The 27,567-nt window shown below is 37.4% G+C and overlaps 1 protein-coding gene across 5 annotated transcripts in view; it reads right to left on the minus strand.

Moving 5' to 3' along the window:
• Positions 1 to 27,567, minus strand: part of PHF3 (PHD finger protein 3) — a 90,254-nt gene that overhangs the window by 52,848 nt on the left and 9,839 nt on the right. For 2 of the 5 annotated variants that reach the window (XM_040261422.1, XM_040261418.1), the window contains exon 2: positions 23,743 to 24,011. The exons of 2 other annotated variants lie outside the window; for them this stretch is intronic. Coding sequence is in view for 1 of the 3 variants with exons in the window: in XM_040261418.1 (XP_040117352.1) it covers positions 23,743 to 23,986 (244 nt within the window). In the remaining 2 variants the exon portion in view is untranslated. Of the gene's footprint in view, positions 1 to 23,742; positions 24,012 to 27,567 lie in introns of those variants that run through there. One more of the 5 variants, XM_040261421.1, reaches the window with a different exon arrangement.

The raw sequence follows: 27,567 nt of genomic DNA on the forward strand, positions 1-27,567 counted from the left end.
TCATTTTAGTTAAAATTCTAATTCTAGAACCCTTTCTAAGGAAAATCAAGTAAATAGAAGTCCTTAGAGAAAAGCTACTAAAGTTTATTTCTGCCACATGTTACAACATTTATAAGACAACTTTATCCATAAGCATGTACAATCTTACATTTATTTCACACATTTCTAGTAATCTGTTTCCTGGACTCTCAAATTAACTGGACAGAATACACCACACGTCTGAGAAAGATATACCATGAGGTCCAAAGACATCATATAAAAAAAAAGAAGTAAACCATTAAAAAAAATTTTCCAGGTGTACTTGTCTCAGATTCAATTACTGTAGGAACCAAAAGTCCCACCTACTAACACAATGCCTCAGGATGACACTAATAACGAGTGATGGTGTGCTCAGCCACTAAGCTGTGTCTGACTCTTTTGTGACCCAATGAACTGCAGCCCACCAGGCTCCTCTGTCCATGGGATTTCACAGGCAAGAATACTGGTGTGGGTTTCCATTTCTTTCTCCAGAGGATCTTCCCAAGCCGGGGATCAAACTGCAGCTCCTGCATGGCAGGTGGATTCTTTACCACTTGAGCCACCTGGGAAGCCCTCAATAATGAATTATATAATAATTTATTTCCTAGGATAATGCAATCAATAATTAAATTATGCTCATTATATTGTCTTTTAAAAAGGAAGAGCTATCTAATTATTTTAGAAAATGACCCATCCAAAGTAGTTAAAATAAAAAATGGCTTTAAAACTATCTGCTCCTTTGGAAAATTTTTACATGCAATAACTATTTTCCTAAAATATCATATGAATATTTCCATATTAAAGACAACATTCCTTGCCCATTAGTCAGTCATTTGTTTAACAATTTTCCTGTGACTTGTTTGTATCAAACTTGATTATCATTTGCTATAACTAATTCCACCAAATACCATCAACAGATGCACAAAACCATAAAGGCTATTTGAGGAACTAAATATTTCCATACTGCAAAGTTATACCCCTACAAATTACTTGCTAATAACTCAAATATTTAGGACGGAGAGCTTTGGCTGCCACCACCTTAACCCAGCAACAAAACTTAACATCAAAACTAAACAGTGTAAAACTTCTATTGTGATGTAATATTAACTACCTAGTTTCATCCATGAGTCTTGCCAAATTACATTTAACCTGAATCTCATCAAGTTTATTTAAAACCTAACTTACAATTTACAGGAAATTGAAGAAATAGAGGAACAAGCCAACTGACATTACACACACACACACAATCCAAAACTTGGCATAATCCTTATAGACATTTTCGGTCTTATCTCTTCAAAGTCAGTATCCCTGGAAAAGTGTGTGGGAGGCCTCAGATATGAAACTAAAGACTAGGACCTTGACTGCAAATCAAGTGAAAATGGTATTTAGGGGACAAATGGCAAATTTGAATATGGATACGTATGAGATTTTTGGAAACTATTTTTTCAGTGTAGACACTGCTATGCAGAAATCCTTTTTCTGGAAATACATGGTGAAGTCAAACTAACTGGGCAGAAGAACTGGATAAATAAGTAAACTGATAAATGGATGCAGAAAATACAGCAAAACATTAAGAGGTGAATCTTGGTGATGGGTAAATGTGTATATATTCTACTATTCTTTGCTTCAGTATGTCTTTAGTTTTCAAACTACAAAGTTTCAGGACAAAAAAAGGCCAAGATGAAAGTATGTCCTTAATTAGATATCTAAACAGCATATAAGTGATTTATAGTCCATCTTTTTTCAAAACAGATTTAAAGTGGCTTTTAAAAAGATATACAATATAAGGTAATATCTTTAAGAAAAAAAGGTATGAAAAATTAAGCAAAATACATGTAAGACACCAAGGTGAGGTTAAGGATTATATTAATAAACTGAATGCGCTACAAATATTGACATTTTACTAGGAGTTCCTCGATTCTTAATGAAGTTTAAAGTTTGTCAGGCAAACAAAACACTTAACAAAACATTTGGTAAAACACTTCGGGGGGAAAGGTATGAAGAAATAGTCATTATATATTCAAACAGTACTGCCTCTAAATAAAATGCTTTACCATTTCTTTCAACAGACACCTGTATAACAGCTTTCATTAGACTTAAGTATACATTTGCCAGTAGTGTCCTAAGAAGACCTAAAGGGGTACATACAAAATCAATCTGTGTCCAAAGAGAAAATATCACTATGTATATTGTGAGCTAAAAACTAAAAAGAAATTAAACTTTACCAAAATTAAATCAAACTGACATGATACCTTGCTAGCTTCATGAGAGAAAAGAATTTCATAAAATGAAAAAAGTTGACACCTTTAATCTCATTTGTTTGCCTTTAGCATTCTGCAGTACTTAAGGATGTTATCAATGTAGCTCTTTTTACATATATTTTTAAAAACTTTTAAACAGACTGCTTGCAGTAATTTTAATAAAATGGGAAATGACTATTAAAATTTTTGCAGTGTCCGACTCTTCACAAACCCATGGCCTGTAGCCCACCAGGCTCCTCTATCTATGGAATCCTCTAGGCAAAATACTGCAGTGGGTTGCTATTCCCTTCTCCAGGGGATCTTCCTAACCCAGCGACCAAACCCAGGTCTCCTGCATTGCAGGTGGATTCTTTAGCAGCTGAGCCACCAAGAGACCCATATGGAAATACTAAAGAACCCAAATAGCAAAAATAATCTTGAGAAAGAAAAATGGAGCTGTAGGAATCAACTTTCCTGACTTTATACTATATGATAAAGCTACAGTCATCAAGACAGTATGGTACTGGCACAAAAACAGAAATACAGAAGAATGGAACAAGACAGAAAGCCCAGAGATAAACCCACACACCTATGTGCACCTTATCTTTGAAAAAGGAGGCAAGAATATACAATGAAGAAAAGAAAACCTCTTCAATAAAAACTGCGGGAAAACTAGACAGCTACATGTAAAAAAATGAAGAGAACACTTCCTAACACTATAAACGAAAATAAACTCAAAATAGATTAAAGAATTAAACATAAGACCACAAACTATACAGCTCTTAGAGGAAATCATAGGCAGTACACTCTTTGACATCAACCACAGCAAGACCCTCTGTGACCCACTTCCTAGAGAAATGGAGAAAAAAAAAATCAACATAACCTAATAAACATAGACATTTTTCACAGCAAAGGAAACAATACACAAGACAACACTCAGAATGGGAGAAAATAATTGCAAAGGAAGCAACTGACAAAGGATTACTCTCTGAAATATATAAGCAGCTCATACAGCTTAGTATCAGTAAAACAAACAGCCCAATCAAAAAATGGGCAGAAGACTTAAACAGACATTTCTCCAAAGACATACAGATGGCCAATAAACACATGAAAAGATGCTCAATATCACTACTAGAGAAATGCAAATCAACATCAGTCAGAATGGCAATCGTCAAAAAATCTACAAACAATAAATGCTATAGAGGATAAGGAGAAAAGGGAAGCTTCTTGCACTGTGGGTGTGAACATAAATTGATACAGCCATTACAGAAAACAGTATAGAAATTTCTTAAAAAACTAGAACTTAATCTACCATATGACCCAGAAATCCCAATACTGGGCATATACCCTAAGAAAACCACAAATCTAAAAGACACGTGTACCCCCAAATTCACTGCGGCCCTATTTACAATAGCCAGGACATGGAAGCAACCTAGGTATCCACTGATAGATTGAGTCGGTGGTAGTGAGATGAATGAAACAGACAGAGCCTGTTATACACAGTGAATAAATCAGAAAGAGGAAAATAAATATCATATATTAACACATACACATGGAATCTAGAAAAATGGTACTGATGAACTTATGCGTGCATGGAAAGAATGGAAATACAGATGTGAAGTCTGGATATGTGGGGACAGCAGAGGAAGGGGAGAGTGAACTGAAAGGAGAAAGTAGCACTGACATTGTACACTATCATGTGTAAAATAGACAGCTGGTGGGAAGCTGTTATACAACATGAGGAGTCCAGCCTGATGCTGTGATGACCTAGAGGGTTAGGATGAGGGGAGAGGAGGCTCAAGGCAAAAGGGATGTATATACAATTAAGGCTGATTAGTGCTGCTATATGTCAGAAACCAATACAGCATTGTAAAGCAACTTTCCGCATTTAAAAAATAAATTTAAAATAAATAAAACTGTGCTCATTTCCATGCTCAAAATCCTTCAAGCTAGGTTTCAGCAGTATGTGAGCCGAGAAACTCCAGACATACAAGCTGGGTTTCCAAGAGGCAAAGGACCCAGAGATCAAATTGCCAACATCCGTTGGATCATGGAGAAATCAAAGAAATTCCAGAAAAAAACATCTACTTCTGCTCCACTGACTACACTAAAGCCTTTGACTGTGTGGATCACAACAAACAGTGGAAAATTCTTAAAAGAGATGGGAGTACCAGACCATCTGACCTGAGAAATGTGTATGCAAGTCAAGAAACAACAGTTAGAACTGGACATGGAACAACAGACCAGTTCACAACTGAGTAAGGAGTATGACAAGGTTCCTGCTTATTTAATTTATATGCAGAGTACATCACGTGAAATGCCAGGCTGGATGAATCACAAGTTGGAACCAAGATTGCCAGAAGAAATATCAACAACCTCAGATATACAGATGACACCACTCTAATGGCAGAAAGTGAAGAGGAACTAAAGAGCTTCTTGATGAGGGTGAAAAGAAAAGAGTGAAAAGGCGGGCTTAAAATTCAACATTCAAAAAACGAAGATCATGGCATCTGGTCCCATCACTTTGGCAAACAGATGGGGAGAAGGCAGAAGCAATGACAGATTTTATCTTCTTGGGCTCCAAAATCACTCTAGGTAGTAAATACAGGAATGAAATAAAAGATGCTTGCTCCTTAGAAGGAAAGCTATGACAAACCTAAATACCATATTAAAAAGTAGAGACATACTCTGCCAATAAAAGTCTGTATAATCAAAGCTATGGTTTCTCCAGTAGTCATATATGGATGTGAGTGTTCGTCCATAAAGACTGAGTGCTGAAGAACTGATGCTTTCAAATTGTGATGCCGGACAAGAGTCTTGAGAGTCCCCTGGAAGGCAAAGAGATCAAACCAGTCAGTCCTAAAGAAAATCAACCCTGAATATTCATTGGAAGGACAGCTGCTGAAGCTGAAGCTCCAATACTTGGCCACTTGATGAGAAGAGCTGGCTGACTCACTGGAAAAGATCCTGATGCCAAGAAAGACTGAAGGCAGAAGGAGAAGGCGGGGGCAGAGGATTCGATGGCTGGATGGCATCACTGGCTCAATGGACATGAATCTGATCAAACTCTGGGAGACAGTGGAGGACAGAGGAGTCTGGCATGCTGCAGTTCATGGGGTCGCAAGAGTCTGACACAACTGAGTGACTGAACAACAAAGTAGGACAAGTATATAAACACACATATAAGGATGAATGAGCACTTTAAAATGTTTTACTGATAAACATTTACAGTCAGAAGGTCTGGATATCATCCCTTAATGAAATGAAGCTTCCGGTACAGAAGCAACAATTCTGACACCCACCCCCTCTTCAGGGTGCAACAATACAAGAATCACTCAGGCTAAAACTTTTTATATGAGCAGGTGGTGATGATCTATGAACAAAGACCTAAACTTCACGAACTAAGTGTGTTAGTCACTCAGTTGTGTCTGACTCCTTGCAACCCCATGGACTGTAGCCCACCAGGCTCCTCTGTCCATGGGATTCTCCAGGCAAGAACACTGGAGTGGTCTGCCATGTCCTTCCCCAGGGGATCTTCCTGACCCAAGGAGTCTCCACATTGCAGGCAAATTCTAAACCATTTGAGCTACCTGGAAATTCGTTTTACAAACTAAGAAAAATCCATGTCCTATTAGTTAGGAGTGAAAAACATACACTCACCCTAGAAAAATCTTTGAAGAGTAGAGCAGGTTCAGTTCTGAAAACAGGTCAAGTATTTAAACCCAGGTAGATCTGTGAGCTGGCACAGACCTATCATGAAAAACAGGTCCTGATCTCAGCACCTGAACAGAGTGAACTAAAGATACTGTGCCTGAGCCCGCTGGCTAGCAGCTGGTCAAAGTCCATTCAGCCTTCCTTCCTCATTCATGAATTCCTGTTATTTCACACGGTCATCCAAATTAAGACTACACTTTTCAATCTACCCTACTATCAGATCTGGCCACTGTCCAAGCAACCACCACCAGAATGAAAGGACAAATGGTACATGCAATTCTCAGGATGTGATCGTAAAGGAAGGGGGCATGCCCTTACCTTCCCTTTTACTGGCCAGGCACCAACCTGACAGCTGAAGAGCCATCACAAACTATGAAGTGACTCTAGAGCCAAGGATCACACCTGATAGTGCAAGGAAGAGGGAACGGAAGTCCCTGACACTGTGGAGTCCCATCAGCTCTAGGCTACTTTTTCTTCTGAGCTATTTCATGAAAACATAAATTATTTTTTTTCAAGATGCACTTATCTAACACAGGTGGTGATGGTGTTTAACTCTATGCCAGTAAGCCAGACAGAGGGAGGATCAGCATGCCATGCGAAAGATTTACTGGGGAGTGCTCTTGAGACAGATGTCTGCAGAAGGGAAGGGAGGAAGCAGGGATGGAGCAAAGGAAAAGCTGGGATGTGGTATAGCAGGAACAAAGGCCTCGGCCAGCCTTGCGGGGAGCTCAGAAGCTGAGGGGATCTTCCTGAGTTCAGTCATCACTTCCTGAGGTGAGTCATCAGGAGTTGCGATGATGGCACCAGCTTCTGTACCCCATAGCACCCAGTCACTGGATGCAGACTGCCCTGGGAACAGTGGGTGACTCGGGGTGAAGCAACTCCATCACAAAGGCAATACTGAAGTGGGTTCTCTGCTGGCAGCATTCCTTTATTACCACTGTTACTTAGAAGTTTCCTGTCACTCCCAGCTGAACCTAAACCAAGGCCAAAAGGCCAAAACTTTTTCATCAAGATGACCCAGTGAGTTACAATCCATGAGAATCAAATCTATGACAGCAACAGACCAGGAAAAGAACAGAAATCCTTGAACAGATAAAGCACTTCTAGGGTCAGCCAGGAGACCGAGGATGCCTAGATCTATGATATGGAAAAATCCAGGTAACCAGATTTTCCTAATTTTTTAATAGCCACTTTCACTTTTCACTTTCATGCATTGGAGAAGGAAATGGCAACCCACTCCAGTATTCTTGCCTGGAGAATCTCAGGGACAGGGAAGCCTGGTGGGCTGCTGTCTATGGGGTCACGCAGAGTCGGACACGACTGAAGCAATGTAGCAGCAGCAGCAGCCACTGCCACAGAATTACGAAATTCAACTCCTCTGGCTGGCAGGTACACTCATCTCCAGGACAAGGAGAGCAGGCCAGGGGTAGGGCCCTAAAACATGCTAATCTCTCTCTTTGACCAATAAAAGTCAGTCAAACAGTCCCGTCAAGATCTCATTAAGAAGAACTGCAGGTGCAGCTCTTTTATCAGAATTCCTTTTTCACTATCAAAAGATAGCAAAGTAAAGAGTTTAGAGATTTCACAATTCAATTTTCTCCGTGATGGGAAAAAAATTGGAATAAAAGTATCAGAGTAATTAGATAAAGGAACAGAAAATCAAAATCAAGATGAAGAAAGCAAGGATCTTTAGGTTTCTTTATACCCAAATTATTTTCAAACTACAAAGCAGAATAATTCACCACTTTAAAGATTAACAAGCTGTTTATAAGCCATTCATGTTGATTAATAAGTAAGCTAAGTACCAACTTTCACTCATCTAGCATGGAACAATATTCAATAATTACAAGTACATTCTATCTTTTGGTACCACATTAAACAATTATCAAGTTAAGAACCCTAGTCTATCAAACTGCAAAATCATAGACTACTAGCCTTTCTGCTCAAAGAATACTACCCATTACCCACACACAGTGCCAGAAAACTTTTTTATTCCACTATGTTAATATGTACCAACATAATTACTTGCAAAATCACCTACAAAAGAAAAAATTTAATAATGCAAATAATTGTGGAACTGTTAAGGAGTTAATGATCTTGTTTAAATTAGCTACATACTTATGGCAACTCGAAGCATGGTACTGACAAATCTGTAAACAGAGCAGCAATTGAGATACAGACATAGAGGACAGACTTACGGACAACGGTGGGGAACAACAGGGAGAGAGTGAGATGAATGGAGAGCAGCATGGACGCATATACACTAACATATGTACACAGACAGCCAATGGGAGTTTGCTGTAGGATTCAGGGAGCTCACACTGGGGCCCTGTAACAACCTAGAGAGGTGGGAACAGGTAGGAGGTGGGAGGGAGATTTAAGAGGGAGGGGACATATGTGCAGTTACGGTTAATTCATGTTGATGTATGACAGAAATCAAAACAACACTGTAAACCAATAATCAATCAATTAAAAATAACTATTGAAAAAAGGGAAAAAATAGCTATATACAAATGTGATATGCTTACATGCTTTAATTCTGAGCTATGATCCATATAAGGTATAAAAACTAATTTTCATTATAGATAGAATAAGCAACTAATTCTGGAGGGAAAAGAAAACATTCTGCAAATAATGAGACTGAAAGGAATTCAGCTGAGAAGAAAGGAAGAGGTAGAAAGGTAAGAGAATTCAGAAAATAAAAGATGGTCAACAAGAAGCATAACACATTATTTTCAAAATACTGTAGGATAAAGGATTTAAAAACACCTCTCTTTCATACCTCTGCACAAAACTAGGACTCACAGGTCAGGCTCACTGCATTAGCACTCCAAAACAACAGAGTTATGGACTTAAAAAACTTATGAAAAGCCAATCTGAAAATATGACCATTCTAAACCTTGTTAAAGAGAAACTTCAAATTTATATATCTTCAAAACTGACTCATGTCTGTTATGTTCTTCTTGTATTTTAAATACAATTTAAGATATCTTTAAAATCTGACAAGTATTCTCTTCAAAATATTGTACCCACCGTATTTTATAAATTCTACATCTTTAAATAACAACAAAAAATTTCCAGACTGTGACAAAAGTGATAAAATTATTAAACTATTTTTGCTCTGGCAAGAGAAAAAAATACCTTGCCTTTCTGACTTAAAATACAAGTGATAGTTTTCTCTTTTTGTACACCACCACCAGGAGGTAGTAGTTCAATAATCACAAACTGAAATCATATTTTAGACTACATTTCCAAACCAGTGGTCTTACAATGAGATTTCTCAGCTGTACCTTTTCTCCTGTTAAAGAAAGCATAAAACTATTTAAATTACCACACTGCAATCAAATAATTATCAGACATCATTTTAAGTTAAAATATCTAAATAGAAATTAATGTTCACTCCCTTTAACTACCCCAGGCTGCTATCCACTCAAAGGGGCATCATTCACACTGTATTCTCTGACTGGTACTCACTGGAGTTGTACAAGCCAACCAGTAAATTGCTCTCATCCTAATCTTGAACTCTAGTTACAGGAAAACAGCTTTACCACGCAAAAGGAGTAAAATTGTGTTTAGAATAATGTAATCATTTTAGATTCCTTGATTTCAGTAAACTTCTAAATAATCATACCCTGACAATTTACCTCTTTGCTATGTAAATATAAACTGAGTAATCAATTATAATTCAAGATGACCTAGAGACATAGACAAAAGTTTATGATAAAAGATTCAAAATTAAGGAAAAACAGTATTTTAGGGAAGAAAAGATCATAAAGGACAGTACCAACGACAGTAGCTCCAGTCCAGAATTTCTTTTCAGAACATTCTCAACTAAGGCAAACAGAATAAGTATGAAAAAGTACAAGTAGCAGAAGTACAAAGTACAAGGCTAAAGCAATTCCAACAGAATCCAGGCAATGCTCATGGTGACAATGGCCACAAAGGATTCTGTAATCCTGCCTGACTGGAAGAAAACTCCAAGAATAATATACTGGAACTAAAGGGTTTAGAAGACTATGAATTTTACTCAACAAGCTGCCAGTTTAACCATGGGCTATAAAATGATCTTCACTTAGGTCTGAAATTAGGCTTCTCCTATTTACGTGTTAGAGAATCCAAAATCACTTTCTGAGAAAAATCTTGACTCTGTCCTCCTCTCCACAGGAGGGCAGAGCAGCCTCCTACTATTCTCAAAGATGTCACTGCCAGCGCCTTTAAAATTTCATATCCCATCACAGCCCAGTTTATTTATAAACAAAGCTTCTCTATGCACTTAGCTGGCAAAAAAGAAGGGGAAAGGTGAGAGATAATTGCATTGCCAACAGTTCTCAGACAGAAATGAGTTATCAATATACTCAGAAATCTGATGTTGAAAATGATATCCAAGATGAGTTGTCTGAAAAATAACCTAATATTGAACCTAGGACTAGGTCAGACCATTCCATTAGTCCCTGTAATTCTACCGGGATACACATTGAGGGATACCACAAGAAAAGGTCCTATGTTCATTGAAAAGATGTTAAGGATTTTCCTTTATTGCATCACATCACCATCGAACTGTGAATGAAATATCTAATTTTAATATCAGAAATAGCTTCCCTTTCCCTGGGCACTGGATTTGTTTCTACCTACACTGTTCTCCTCTTCAACAACTTTGAAAAATCTGAGAGCCAAAGCAGTGCCCCACCTGCAGACAGTACTTTATTTCCTACTTTAATCTCTGGTCCCACGACGGAGCTCTACTTCTCTCCCTTCTTTGTACTTTTTTTTTTTTCCCAGTTAAAAAATGTACTTAATATCTACTACCACCTCCTTTGATCTTTTAACAGAACCTTAAAAAACAAAAAAGAAAACATCTTCTAATTTTTCTAGTCTTAATCTTAAGAGCACTCATGTACTTGAAGGCAGGAAGAAAATCTATTCCAGTTCAAGTAATATGACTTATTATAAAATTTTGGAAATTACTTAACTACCTCAAAATCTCAGTTTATTCAGCTATAAAATGGGATTAATTCTACTTATCTATAGCAAAGAGATAATACTGGCAAAGTACTTCTATACAGTACCTGGCATATTAACATCCACATGGTATTAACTATTATATCAACTTCCTTTATATCTAATCCCTGAGAGAAAAGACCTGGGGACCATATAAGCTGACTCTGCCTGGAAACTGCCTATGAAATGACATTCCCAAAAATCTTGAGATTAAAACTAGCTTCAGGACAATACATATAAACTAATTATAAAAGTTCAAAGAATATCATGTTCTGAATTAACTTTATTATGCCACAGTACTCAGATATTTAGTGAAGTGCCAGCCTAAATGTGACTGTGAAGGTATTTTCACATGAGATTTAAACCAACAGAGTTTGAGTGAAGCAGATTACTGTACATAATGTGGGTTCAGTTCAGTTGCTCAGTCGTGTCCGACTCTTTCCGACCCCATGAACCACAGCACGTCATGCCTCCCTGTCCATCACCAATAGCCAGTTTACTCAAATCCATATATACAGAGTCAGTGATGCCATCCAACCATCTCATTCTCTGTCGTCTCCTTCTCCACCTGCCCTCAATCTTTCCCAGCAGCAGGGTCTTTTCAAATGAATCAGTTCTTTGCATCAGGTGACCAAAGTATTGGGAGTTTCAGCTTCAGCATCAGCCCTTCCAATGAATATTCAGGACTCATTTCCTTTAGGATGCACTAGATGGATCTCCTCGCTGTCCAAGGGACTCTCAAGAGTCTTCTCCAACACCACAGTTCAAAAGTATCAATTCTTCGGCGCTCAGCTTTCTTCACAGTCCAACACTCATATTCATACATGACCACTGGAAAAACCATAGCTTTGACTACACAGACCTTTGATGGCAAAGTAATGTCTCTGCTTTTTAATATGCTGTCTAGGTTGGTCATAGCTTTTCTTCCAAGCAAGTGTCCTTTAATTTCATGTCTGCAGTCACCATCTGCAGTGATTTTGGAGCTTAAAAATATAAAATCTCTCACCATTTCCACATCTATTTGCCATGAAGTGATGGGACCAGATGCCATGATCTTACTTTTCTGAATGCTGAGCTTTAAGCCAACTTTTTCACTTGCCTCTTTCACTTTCATCAAGATGCTCTTTAGTTCTTCTTTGCTTTCTGACATAAGTGTAGTGTCATCTGCACATATGAAATTATTGATATTTCTCTTGGCAATCTTGATTCCAGCTTGTGCTTCATCTAGCCTGGCATTTCTCATGATGTACTCTGCATGTAAGTTAAATAAGCAGGGTGACAATATATAGCCTTGATGTATTCCTTTCCTGATTTGGAACCAGTCTGTTGTTCCATGTCCAGTTCTAATTATTGCTTCTTGACCTGAATACAGATTTCTCAGGAGGCAGGTCAGGTGGTCTGGTATTCCCATCTCTTTTAAGCATTTTCCACAGTTGATTGTGATCCACACAGTCAAAGGCTTTGTCAGTCAATAAACAGAAAGTAGAAGTTTTTCTGGAACTCTCTTGCTTTTTCGACGATCCAATGGCTGTTGGCAATTTGATCACTGGTTCCTCTGCCTTTTCTAAATCTAGGTTGAACATCTGGAAGTGCACAGTTCAGACACTTGTTGAAGCCTGGCTTGGAGAATTTTGCTAGTGTGTGAAATGAGTACAATTGTGCAGTAGTTTTGAGCATTCCTTGGCATTGCCCTTCTTTGGGACTGGAATGAAAACAGACCTTTTCCAGTCCTGTGGCCACTGCTGAGTTCTCCAAATGTGCTGGCATATTGACTGCAGCACTTTCACAGCATCATCATTTAGGATTTGAAATAGCACAACTGGAATTCCATCACCTCTACTAGCTTTGTAGCGATGCTTCCTAAGGCCCACTTGACTTTGCATTTCAGGATGCCTGGCTCTAGCTGAGTGATCACACCATCATGATTATGTGGGTCTTGAAGATCTTTTATGTACAGTTCTTTTGCGTATTCTTGCCACGTCTTCTTAAAAGCTTCTGCTTCTGTTATGTCCATACCATTTCTATTGTTTATTGTGCCCATCTTTGCATGAAAACTTCCCTTGGTATCTCTAGTTTTCTTGAAGAGATCTCTAGTTTTTCCCATTCTATTGTTTTCTGCTATTTCTTTGCAGTGATCACTGAGGAAGGCTTTCTTATCTCCTCTTGCTATTCTTTGAAACTCTGAATTCAAATGGGTATATCTTTCCTTTTCTCCTTTGCCTTTTGCTTCTCTTCTTTTCATAGGTGTTTTTAAGGCCTCCTCAGCCATTTTGCCTTTTTGCATTTCTTTTTCTTGGGGATGGTCTTGATCCCTGTCTCCTGTACAGTATCACAAAGCTCATTCCATAGTTCATCAAGCACTCTGTCTACCAGATCTAATCCCTTGAATCTAACTTCCACTGTATAGTCATAAGTGATTTGATTTAGATCATAACTGAATGGTCTAGTGGACTTCCCTACTTTCTTCAATTTAAGTCTGAATTTGGCAATAAGGAGTTCATGATCTGAGCCACAGTCTGTACCAGCTTTAGGACGTTCTTATCTTTTGGTGTTTAGTCTTTGATTTATTTTTGCCGGCACTGGGTGGGCCTTTTCATTTGAAGAGTGATCCCTTTAGTTCTGGGAAGTTTTCTCGTGTTTTCTTCTGCAAACTCTAGTAGCTGGTGGCCCTTTTGGATTAATTGCCCATTTTTCTTATCTCTTTCTTGCATCTTTTCCGTCGTTTTGCTTTGTGTCTTTTTAGAGATTCACTGACATATTTTACATCTCTTTAAATATTTAATTTTGACAGTTACTGTTTCTGAGAACTGTTCTCTTTATCTGTAACATTTTTTAAAAGTGCTCTGTTGTCATAGGAGTATACTGCGTGTGTCTGTGATTAGTCACCTCAGTCGTGTCTGACTCTTTGCGACCCTATGGACCGTACGCTCCTCTGTCCATGGGATTCTCCAAGTGAGAATACTGGAGTGGATTGCCCTTTCCTTCTCCAGGGATCAGTTCAGTTCAGTTGCTCAGTCATGTCCGACTCTGTGTGACCCCATCTGTGTGAATCGCAGCACGCTAGGCCTCCCTGTCCATCACCAACTCCCGGAGTTCACTCAAACTCATGTCCATCGAGTCAGTGATGACATCCAGCCATCTCATCCTCCGTCATCCCCTTCTCCTTCTGCCCCCAATCCCTCCCAGCATCAGAGTCTTTTCCAACGAGTCAACTCTTTGCATGAGGTGGCCAAAGTACTGAAGTTTCAGCTTAAGCATCATTCCTTCCAAAGAAATCCCAGGGCTGATCTCCTTCAGAATGGACTGGTTGGATCTCCTTGCAGTCCAAAGGACTCTCAAGAATCTTCTCCAACACCACAGTTCAAAAGCATCAATTCTTCGGCACTCACCTTTCTAAACAGTCCAACTCTCACATCCATACATGACCACAGGAAAAACCATAGCCTTGACTAGATGGACCTTTGTTGGCAAAGTAATGTCTCTACTTTTGAATATGCTATCTAGGTTGGTCATAACTTTTCTTCCAAGGAGTAAGCGTCTTTTAGTTTCATGGCTGCAATCACCATCTGCAGTGATTTTGGAGCCCCCAAAAATAAAGTCTGACACTGTTTCCCCATCTATTTCCCATGAAGTGATAGGACCAGATGCCATGATCTTCGTTTTCTGAATGTTGAGCTTTAAGCCAACTTTTTCACTCTCCACTTTCACTTTCATCAAGAGGAATAGGTATACAGTAAGAGTTTCTTTATAGTGTGAATTTGTTTTTTCTATTTGTTTATTTTGATGTTTCCCATAATGTTGCAGACTTCCCCTAAGTGATTATTTTTGGTTGCTTGCTGTTTAAAATGGGAGGAAATAGAAAATTAATGTTAAATTTTGCTGTGGGATAAGTGGGCTTTAACTGGATAATCCTATGGTTATTTTAAGAATTTCTGAATGCCAGGGAGAGAAGCTCCTTATTATTAGGAGGTTGTGGTCTTGTTTCCTGCAGCTTGTTCATTCACTTTCAGTTTAGGGTTAAGAAGATATTTCCTTGATTGGAGTTCAGTGCTTGGCTATCGGCTTTACTGGGTGCTGAAGTCAGGGAAGGCGTGAAGTTGACTTCTCAGTATTTAGTCCTTAAGTTAATTCCTTATTTCTGGCCTAACTCACTGTCAGTACCCTCTATCATTCCATAATGGATATAAAACTTCTGATACCCAGTAATTCTTACTTAATGGATTTTGGAATCCTGTATATTGTTCTCTAGCTTTTGTCAGTGTTGAATTTTACCTTATTGTTTCTTCTGTGGTCAGTTGGCATTTGTTCCCTTCTGTTCAAAATTTCTTAACCTATAAGTTATATTGCTAGTTTTGTTAGTAATAAACTTATTAACAGACTTCTCAGAGTTTGCAAATCTCTCCTACCTCTTATCAGATTTTACAGAGAAAATGGAATGTGTGTGTATGGAGAGCACATGAGATTGCTTGCTTGACTGACTGAGACTTTTTATCTTAAGAAAAGTTTTATATAATTGGAGAGGCTAGTGACGGAGAAGGCAATGGCACCCCCACTCCAGTACTCTTGCCTGGAAAATCTCATGGATGGAGGAGCCCAGTGGGCTGCAGTCCATGAGGTCGCGAAGAGTCGGACACGACTGAGCGACTTCACTTTCACTTTTCACTTTCACGCATTGGAGAAGGAAATGGAAACCCACTCTAGTGTTCTTGCCTAGAGAATCCCAGGGATGGGAGAGCCTGGTGGGCTGCCATCTATGGGGTCACACAGAGTCGGACACGACTGAAACGACTTAGCAGCAGCAGCAGAGGCTAGTGAACCCACACCTTCAAGGTAGATTGGAAACCCAGGGAAGAACTGATGTTGCAGCTTGAGTCTGAAGGCAGTTTGGAGACAAAATTCCCTCCTGCTTGGGGAACCTCTACTTTTTTTTCTCTTTAGGCCTTCAACTGATTTGATGAGGCCCACCCACTTCTAGAACTAACACCCAAAAAAGTCCTTTTCATTATATGGGACTGGAATGCAGAAGTAGGAAGTCAAGAGATACCTGGAGTAACAGGCAAATCTGGCCTTGTAGTACAGAATGAAGCATGGCAAAGTCTAACAGAGTTTTGCCAAGAGAACACACTGGTCATAGCAAACACCTTCTTCCAACAACACAAGAGAAGACTCTACACATGGACATCACCAGATGGTCAACACTGAAATCAGATTGATTATATTCTTTGCAGCCAAAGATGGAGAAGCTCTATACAGTCAGCAAAACCAAGACCGGGAGCTGGTCCCATCACTTCATGGCAAATAGATGGGGAAAACAATGGAAACAGTGACAGACTTTATTTTTTTAGGTTCCAAAATCACTGCAGATGGTGACTGCAGCCATGAAATTAAAAGACGCTTGCTTCTTGGAAGAAAAGCTACAACCAACCTAGAGAGCATATTAAAAAGCAGAGACATTACTTTGCCAACAAAGGTCCATCTAGTCAAATCTATGGTTTTCCCAGTAGCCATGTTTGGATGTCAGAGTTGGACTTAAAAAGAGTTGAGCACTTTTGACTGTGGTACTGGAGAAACTGCACTCAATATGCCAGCAAATTTGGAAAACTCAGCAGTGGCCACAGGACTAGAAAAGGTCAGTTTTCATTCCAATCCGAAAGAAAGGCAATGCCAAACAATGCTAAAACTACCGTACGATTGCACTCATCTCACACACTAGCAAAGGAATGATTTGCTAGTAATGTGGTACTGGGGTCCCTTGGACTGCAAGGAGATCCAACCAGTCAAGGAAATCAGTCCTGAATAATCATTGGAAGGACTGATGCTGAAGCTGAAACTCCAATACTTTGGCCACTTGATGCTAGAACTGACTAATTGGAAAAGACCCTAATGCTGGGAAAGACTGAAGATGGGAGGAGAAGGGGACGACAGAGGATAAGATGGTTGGATGGCATCACCAACTCAATGGACATGAGTTTGAATAAACTCCGGGAGTTGGTGATGGACAGGGAAGCTTGACATGCTGCAGTCTATGGGGTCATAAAAAGTCATACACAACTGAGCAACTAAACTGAAAGCAAGGTAGGGTACAGAAAAGGCCACCTAACAAAGCAACAAACCTCATACAAACCCAAGCAGCCAACCCATCATGAATACCAGTTACAAAATTTTAAGGAAAATTAAGGAAAATGATATTCAATTTTGTTTCTATAAAGGCAAATTATTAGTCAAGTGTAATACTATTAGAAATATACTAAGGATGTCATTAAGTAAAGAGGGCATAGCTAAAGAAACTGACATCCAGGAAAACAACAGCTTCACTCAAGGAGAGCAGAGATACTCAGGGATGACAGGTATACAAGCCTGGAGCACGGCAAACACAGACAGAACAGGACAGTGACAGAGGGCCCTGGGAGCAGGTAGTTTCAGTAAACTCAGAAGTATGCCCAGGACCGTGGGTAAAGAAGTCTGTTCTATAACAGTTCAGAAATGCAAGCTAAAAAATAACACTGGAACATCCCTGGTGGTCCAGTGTTAAAGAATTCGCCTGCCAATCCCTGGTCTTGAAAGATTCCACATGCCTCAGGGCAACTAAGCCAGCGCACCCCAACTGCTAAGCCCCCATCCTAGATTCTGCAAGCTGCAACTACCGAGCCTGAGAGCCCTGACTGAAGTCCCCACCCAGGAGCCCACGCTCCACACCAGAGAAGCCACGGCAAAGGGCAGCCTGCGCACGGCTGTGGCTCCCGCTCACCGCAACCAGAGAAAGCCTGTGTGCAGCACTGAAGACCCAGGACAGCCAGAAACTAAAAATAATAACACAGAGCAAATTTCAAGTAACAGGGGAAAGGAAGAAACTGAAAGTTATTAGGAATATAGTGACGAACACATGATTAATTTTATTCCACATTTTAAACTTAAAAGAAAATTAAATGCTCAGTCAATGTAAAGTAAAAATATGTTCTGCTTCATACTACATCAAACTAAGAAAAGCCAAAGTCAACTGAATCAAATAGAGGTAATACAGAAAGGCCACAAAATATACCAACTAAAACCATAAACTGGAAAACTCTGGTTGGGCCAAAAATTTCCTCTCTTCATTTTCTGAATTTAGAAACTGGCATTTTAATGTTTGTGCTAAAGGGCTAATTTGTTTTATCTCTGAGTTCAATTCTGTTGTTTTGGTCGTTAAGGATGACTTGTGGCAATGATTAATGAAAAATACATGTGTGTGAAGAATTGACTATTTAAAATGTCTAAATTGAATACAGTGAGGGAATAAGAAATAAGATGGAAAGAAACTGAATTAAGAGCAATGAAAGTTGCTTACATAAAAGTAGTTATCACTATGCTTTTCAAGTTGTATTTCAAATAATTTAAAGAAGCAATGAAATACATTAAGTCTACAAACAAGATTTATATTAAAGTAAACATATTTTAATTTTTAATAAGAAATAACAGGCACTTTATGTTGGGACAATGACAGAGGACTCTGGGAGGACACTGGCCATGTAAGGTCACCTGACAGAAACTCTATGGGACAAAATTCCCCAATGAAAGACCTGGGCCAAGAGGGTCACACCCAGCAAAGGCATAAATCCCATAACCCCATGGAACCTATCATTCTATCTTGAGGGAATCCCAAGTTCTCCCTTTCAGCCAATCAAATTCTGCCCCCTCTCTTTCCTATTATTCATAAAAGAGTCAAATCTCTTGTCCAAGTGACAAACTTTCAAAAATCTATGACTGCTGTTTTGTCCTCTGTTTCTACTTTCCAGTATTTTCTCTTCTCCACTGATTGTACAAAGTGTTTGCCTCTCTTTTGTTTGTTCTCCCAATAGCGTTAGTGGTAAAGAACCACCCCCTGTCAATGCAGGTAGATACAGAGAGACATGCGTTCAATCCCTGAGTTGGGAAGATCCCCTGGAGGAGGGCACGGGCAGCCCACTCCAGTATCCTTGCCTGGAGAATCCCATGGACAGAGGATCCTGGCGGGCTACAGCCCATGGGGTCCAAAGAGTCAGGCATGACTCAACATACATACACACCCGAATTTCACTGAAACCCCTCTAACTCAAAACATATATTAATCATCAATCTCAACAGAAAAAAAATCTCTATTTTTAAAAGCCATGAATGTTCTTACAAGGTTGATCAGTTACTCTTTACTAACATTCAACTAAAGGGTATACATTTTGTCTTAACCAATATACTGTCATTTCATTTGCATAGCTACTTTACATGTACTAAATTTGTATTTTATTATTCAAGTGTAACTCAAAAAAAGATCAATGGCAAAGAGATGTTCACTAAAGCACAGAAGTTTAAAAAAAAAATCAGTGAACACTACTATTCAGAAAAATAATATTAGTGGAAAAAAGACCCCAGTACAAATATGTAATGAATGCATATGTGAAGTTGGATCTACAAATGTAATAAATCGGCACCGTCTGCTACCAATACAACATACAAATAAGGAAAACAAAAACTACTATCTGCCAACTGAATCTTATTGAACCAGGGGTCCATTGTGTTTAGTTCAATGTACTGACTGGAAACGTTATCATAAAAAGCTGTAAATACCTTTTAAACAAATCTCAGTAATGCAAAAAGAACAATCATCTTTTCAGAACAAGTACCATAATTTTTTTAATATTACACAGATGAATTTTGCCTTTAATGATGAAGGAGCCCCAAACTACAGAACTATGTTTAAAAGTTAAAAATCTGTGTGCTAAAAAAAAAAAGGCCCAAATCACACTACTGCTGAGAAGCTTGTAAAACTAGTCTTAACATGTATTAACAATACTTTGCTCAGAAGAAAAGCAGCACAAGCTAAAATTCTTATTAAACAACTCTACTTGATGTCATAAATTACCAGTGGCATTCTTGATAGGAAACAACTATCACATATATATGGTAGCAGAAATTTACAACTGAAAAAACTATACAATATGAACTTCTTTACAACTGAAAAAACACCTAACCACACGATATGAATCAACTCTTGGCAAATATGTAAGCTACTGAATTCAATGACTGATGCTTTTAATCTCCAAAACCATGCTAAATTAGGGACTTTTTTAATTCAGTCAATGATGGTTTTTTAAGCAATGATATAGCCTGGAAAGGACACCCTGGTTTCACTCGAGGATGCAGTAGCTACAGGCACTACCTAAATGAAAGGCTCCTCTGCATATCCATATTATCTACAGCGCATCCCTCCTCCTGGTCTCAAGGAAATAAATCAAATTACAGCCACTGAACATTTCTCTTCTACCACATAAAGAAACGGTTTCATAAATACAAGATTTGTTTCACACTTGTGAATCATGATTGTTAAGTAAATTAACATTTCTTTATTACACTGACAATGTCAGTTTTTCAAACAGCACTTCAATGATTTTTAATACATTCCTAATGTAGTATATTTAACCAATATAGTCAATATCCTGAACCTATTACTTGGGAAAATATTATTTTTATTTTAAAGATAACAGGAATTTTTAAGAATACAAATAATTGGTTTCATCATCAAGATCAAACACTTTCCAAATTTAAAGGGTTTCCTCAATTATTAGAATATTTTTTACATTTATTACCAGGCAAATCTATAAACCATACACAAACACTACATTTACATAAATACTTTTAGAGTCAAAAGCATCCAAAAGAGGATCAGAAATCTACTGGTTATCTCTCAAGATTAAACAGTGAGCACCCTAACTCTGGGCATCCGACAGCACCAAAGGTGATCCTCCACCTGTCTTTCCTATTTTTATAACTGTTAAAGCTTCTCTAGGATTTCTGGAGACGATGAAATATAATGAAAAATTTATATAAGAAATATAATGGAAGCCATTCAACAATAGCTCTTTAACAACCACAGCAACCAACCTATGTCAGCATAGGAGAACAAAACAGCAGTTATTGTTTGTTATCTTTTGCACTGTTAAAACCAAAGATACAAAATAACCATAATCTATAACCTTCCATGGCCTGAGAAATACTAAAGAGCCATTATCCTGCAAAGCTTTAGTCAAGACAATCAGTAAAAACCTAGAGAGTCCACTTCTCACATGAGGTGGCCAAAGTACTGGAGTTTCAGCTTTAGCATCATTCCTTCCAAAGAAATCCCAGGGCTGATCTCCTTCAGAATGGACTGGTTGGATCTCCTTGCAGTCCAAGGGACTCTCAAGAGTCTTCTCCAACATCACAGTTCAAAACCATCAATTCTTCGGCGCTCAGCTTTCTTCACAGTCCAACTCTCACATCCATACATGACCACTGGAAAAACCATAGCCTTGACTAGACTCATTGGAAAAGACTCTGATGCTGGGAGGGATTGGGGGCGGGAGGAGAAGGGGACGACAGAGGATGAGATGGCTGGATGGCATCAAAGACTCAGTGGACTGAGTCTGAGTGAACTCCGGGAGTTGGTGATGGACAGGGAGGCCTGGCGTGCTGTGATTCATGGTGGCGCAAAGAGTCGGACTCGACTGAGTGACTGAACTGAACTGAGAGAGCCAAGTACAAACATCTGGGCAAGAAGTTTATCCTTTTTAGTTTATATCAAAAAGCTGAAGCAGTCTGTGAACAGCTTAAAGTTACAATAGGCTTTCACTAGTTTACAAAAAAAAATTTTTTAATGTTTCCACTTTGCTATCATTAGAAAATATGCTGGCCTTTTACTGAACCAAATATCCCAAAGGACCAAAGAAACTTTGAAATAATCCAAGATAAATCCACTTCTTTATGGCACAATGAAATCTAAGCAATCCTACAAGGAGCTTTATAATCTTAAAATTTCCCACACATATTTCCTTATATATCTTCAAAGTGTATGGATGCATACCATTAACACAGTTTTGCTTTAAAACCAAGATAAATAATTGTAGCAAACAAAACAGAAAAATTTAGAAAATATTTCTATTTGTAGATTCTTAATTAAAAAGTTAAAAGTTTACAATGAAATTGTAAACAAGTATTAACGAGAACTCAAAAAAATTTAAGTACTTCAATGTAGAGTTCTAAGTCTTCTATTAGCAAAAGAAATATTCAACCAAAGAGACTTTTCATATGAAAAAAAAAAAACTTTTCACATCAATAGAAATTTTAAAAAATGATTGTAAGTAAGAACACCAGTATTACTCAGGGACTAAAAGATAAATTTGCCAGTTCCAGGCCTAACAGAACATCCTTAAGGGTAACTATACTTCTAGTAATAAGCATATAAGTATTCAATAATCATTCTTCCTGAAATCAGACTAAGCTGTAAAACTTTGTGCATATAACCAAACAGTGTCAAAAGTGCTTGACAATAATTAAATATACTGTACTGACACAGGAACAATGCATACATAAAACAAAATTTTAAAAGCTTAAAACATTTAAGAATACAATGACAACAAAAAACAATGTAAACCTATGCAATAACACAATACAATGTATATAATTCAGAGATACACCATTATTAGCAAGCAATTAAAAAGACTTCAGTATTAAAGAGTTGTTAAAATGAAAGATCCTTAGAAACAAAAGTGTTGAGTCAGAGTAATCTGAAAAATTTACAAATGAATAGCAGGCCACCTAATCCAAACTTTAAGTATTTATATCAAAACATTAGGTAGGAAATTTTTTAAAGGTAATGAAAATTACTGAAAAACTATAGTGCATAAGTCTTGAGTCATTGAAAAACAGAACACTACCACATAAACCTGAACTAAAAGCCTAACTTCTCCATGTGAAGCTGCTTTTCCTTTGTCTAATTTTAGTTTACAGAATAGCTAACTGCTCCAAAGTTTGTTGCAATATTTTCTCTGCTTTATTAAAAAAAAAAACCTACATATTTTCCCACATATTAATATGATCTCTGAAGTAATCTCTTATTAAGAATTTGACTAGCAGTACAGAAAGTTATCCTCTGAAAGTTACTTTCAGTTACTTCAACTATAGATCCAAAAGAAGTGTCATCTGTCCAGTGGAAATATAATGCAAGCCACATAAGTAATTTTAAATTTTCAAGGAACCACTTAAAAAAAAACACTAAAAACAGGTGAAATTAATTTTAATATTTTATTTAACCAAAAATACCCAAAATATCACCTCAATATGTAATCTACATTTTTAAAACTTAATGAAACATTTTACAATCTTTTTATTCACAATGAGTGTTTAAAATAAAATGTGCAATTTTACAGCACATCTCAACTAAGACAGACTCATTTCAGGTGGTTAACAGTTAAGTGGATAGTGGTTGCTATGCTGGACAGCACAGGCCTAGGGCTCTTTCTCTGGTTTTTGAGCTATTACACAAGTACAAAATACTAAAAGACTTGAAATGAGAACACACAATAAGAGCTAGGATGGACACTGGGAAAGGTCAATTCAGCCATTTCCCTTGATTCCAACAGATGTAGGATGACATCACATCGCAATTGATGAGGCAATCACTATCTGCTAGGAGTCTCAATTTATACCTGTTGTCATGATGTAATTATTAACAGCACCCCCTGTGATTCTTAAAAAAGGCATCCCATCCTGGATGATAAATTACACAGTTACCCTATCTATATCCACAACATCCTCAAAGATAACTCCACATTCTTTGGAAGAAAATTTAAATTCCAATTCTGATGACTAGAAAAGGAGCTCTAAATCCAAAGGAAAGAATCCTAATTGTACTACCCTCATCAAAAAAAAAAAAAAAAAAAAAACTGCTGAAAATTCCTTTTATTTTAAATTGCAGACTAAAAAAAAAAAAAGTAAGAATTACCTGTTGAACAAGGCATCTGGAAATTGGGATCATTGCTATCCAAAACAGGCAAACAGAACTGGTTACTTGCAGATCCTAGCATAGGATCCTTATCGCTGAGCATGTTCTTCAGCGAGTCCTCTAAGACATTTTGACTTGTACTAAAATCCTCACAGACTTCATTCTCCAGGTTGGATCCTAGAAATAGGGCATCATCTAAGTGTTCAGTAGGAATTAAATGATTAAATGTATCAACTATATCCATGAAGACTTCTGTGTGTCTTTCAGCCCTATAGAAAGACAAAAAAAATACCATAAGAAATAAAGCTATCAACTGATAATCACCTAAAACCAAATTATTTTAATAGTTTTGAGTCTATGAACACACTTAGGTTATTTCTAAATTGTTTTTTAAAAATCCTCACTGCTTTTAGAATATACATTTGGACATGTAGAACGAATCTTTGGTAAACAATGTTTCTCCATCATGCATGTAGAATTTCATTTTAACAGAGACCCTATTAAAGGTTCACTTAATTAATTTTAGAGAAAAAAACTATGTATATATAGTCCATTAACTTGACACATTTGAAAGAATTACATGGTTTAAATCATAAAAACCATATGTTTTTAACCACACTCTCTTCATAAATTTAAGACTCAGACACTGCATATTAGTAAAGGTCATATAAAAGAACTAAAATCAAATCATTTAAAGTACTGTCCCATATTTATTAAAACTGTAAACACCCTTGCTTTATTTACAACGCATTTAAATTATGTAAAGAAACAAAAATTTTTTTGTGGGACAACAAGAAAAAAATGGAAAGAAACTATTAATTAAACCCAACAAATCAAAACTCAAAAAAACTACAGACACGCAGGCACAGATGTGCACACACACACACACACACACACACTTAGAGGGAGCATCTCTTTTAAGATAAAATAAATGTCAAGAAAAGAATGTATCAGAGATTTATATTTGTCTTAGTGAGCTATGTGGGGTTTATACAGATATCAAGCTAATCCCCTACCCAAACTGTACCTAGGCATTGCTCAACAAAGGTCATTTCAAGCTCTAGAGGAGCGTTAATTATCAAAAGCTGAATTATTACTGGTTTCAGAGAATAATGAACTAATAATGTATTTTGGGTGACAGGCAAGAGTCAACTAAATAAGATCTAGTAATATTTAATTAGCTAGAAAATTCCACTAATTAACCTACAACATCTTGGATTTCAAAATTCCAAACATTAGCTCCAATTCTACCAAACTTTCCTCAAACTGTCGTTGAATTCTTTATCCTATAAAAATGAGAAGAGGAAGTTCAAAAACACTCTACAAACTTACTGGGTGTATATTATATGCTGCTAAACATTTTACCTACATTTTTAATTCACTTATTCCCAGTGATAATAACAGACTCTATTAATATCCTAGTTTTGTCAACAAAAGGCATTTAAACATGTTCCCTGAAGGCAGAGCTAAACATCCAAACCTAAGTTTTAAGGCTATATGGCCCACTGCTGTAACTCTAACCCTTTCATACTGGTAGAAAGGCAGCCTTTTACAAAGGTAGAAACTAACTAGATTTGACTCCTTAAAGGTTCTTCTTTTAAAAACATTTTCCAACAAATCAGTAGTTGCCTGGGGCCTTGGATAAGAGAGGGAATGACTGCAAATAACAGGAATGTATTCTGAAGGATGATGAAAATGTCCTGAAATTTGACTGAGTACATATACCCACGAAAGTTCACCAATCTGTTCATTTTAAATGGATGCAGTTTCACTGCAACTCAATTTAAAATTTAAAAAAGGAAAAAAATGGCCTCTTACAAAAGTTGATCCTCTTCTAAATGTAAGATTTTGGTATCTATTCTCAAATTTTGCAAATTATTTACACTGAAATATTAACAAAGCACCAAAATAAAATATTAACTATTTTACTGATTATCTTACATGCATTCTCTAATTACAACATTTAGAGAAAACTGAGCTACAGTAGTGATGAAAAGTCAGGAAAAGTTTTAATTTCTTGAAGCTATCTGATCTTAGTACCTAAGAAAGGTTCAATTATCATAGATCCTCAATACTTCCACTAATATATTTTTAGATTCCAAAGAAATTTTAGTATAATAAATTTCTGATAATTAAAAATAATTTACAAAAATGTTACTAAATGTTTACAAATTAGCTAGAACTACCAACAAATTTGTTTATCTGAATATGCTAGAATCCAAAGTTAATCACAAGCCAAAACAAACTCCTCTTCAGAGTTGCATTCCAGGTGAAAAAAAGAAAAAAAGGCAATTCCAATTCAAGAAACAAACAGTTATCTTTCTTCATAAATTTATATGTTGAATCTACTAACTATGCACTCATTCCCACAGCAACACAAGTTTGGGAAATTCTACAAATTTCACCCAAGGTCAGTCTTTGTTGCACCAACTTCTGATCATGCGCATTTTGGGGACATTCACGACATTCAGAAGGTAAAGTATTATACAGCCTGAAATCACCGAGCTACACCGAAGACCAGCCCATTCTAAACAAGCAATATTTTTTTCAGTGATACTACTACTGAACCATCCCAAACTCTTTAACTAAAAAGTCCCTTCAGAACCTCTGGCATAGCCGCTTTTTTTTTTTTTAATTGAGACATGGTTGTCTTACAATGTTGTATTAGCTTCTGTTGTACAACGAAGCAAATCAGCCATATATACATATATATCCCCTCCCTCCTGGACCCGGATCCCAGCCCCCATCCCATCCCTCTAGGTCACCGCAGAGCACAGTGCTGAGCTCCCGGCACTACAGAGCAGGTTCCCACTAGCTATCTATTGTATACATGGTAGTTTCAACAGTAGACAATATTCAGTCTTTAAAGATCAATTTTTTTAAAAAAGTAAAGCACACTGTATATAAGATGGGTGAACCTAATTCTCCAAATTTTTTTTTTTTTTGGACAAAACTAGTATGACTTATAAAGTATGTTGCCCTGGATTAAATAAGCAGATTAGGAAAACAGTGTAAAAAGTCAAGAAAGACCAGTATAGCAAAGTTACATTTCTTTAATATCTTGAATTTATTCAGCAAGTGATCACTAAGCAGTTACCAAGACACACAGAATGTGCCAAGGCAACTGGGGATCCTACAAGACAAAATATGGTATAAAGCACCCCAAACTTATGGGTCCAAACAAGACAATTTCAACAGAAGTGTTTTGTACAATTGTTATAAACTGATAAGACTGAATTTTCATAAGTTGTTCCAACAGGCTTTGGAGCCAATTCCAAACAATGCCAAAAAATCACAGTATACAGCCATATGGCAAGATTGTCTTGAAAGTAACACTGATTGGAAGTATAAATCTTTTTAATCAGTTTTATGTATCAAGTACTCAGTATCAAAAATAAAAACTCTCCATACTAAATTGTAAAACAAATGTTAGCCAACTATAGAAATATTAACTTATTTAACACAAATACCCTAATCTACTAAATGCAATGTGGTATCCTGATCTGGATCATGGAACAGGAAAAAGAGAGTAGTGGAAAAACTGGTGAAATCAGAATAAAATCTGGAGTTCAGGTAATAGTAATGTTAATCTCTAGTTCTGATTTTTTAAAAAATTAGCATTAGGACTTCCCGAGTGGTCCAACGGTTAAGAATCCACCTTTCAATGCAGGGGACAGGGTTTGATCTCTGCTCAGGGAACTCAGATGTCACAGGCCTCAGGACAACAAAGCTCCAGGCTGCAACTACTGAGCTGAAGAGCCACAGGAAAACTGGAGCACTGCAACTAAGACCCAACTCAGTCAAACAAACACTAAAGGGAAAAAA

The sequence above is a fragment of the Oryx dammah genome, unplaced genomic scaffold, assembly GCF_014754425.2.
Source record: "Oryx dammah isolate SB20612 unplaced genomic scaffold, SCBI_Odam_1.1 HiC_scaffold_19, whole genome shotgun sequence".
NCBI classification, from domain to species: domain Eukaryota; kingdom Metazoa; phylum Chordata; class Mammalia; order Artiodactyla; family Bovidae; genus Oryx; species Oryx dammah.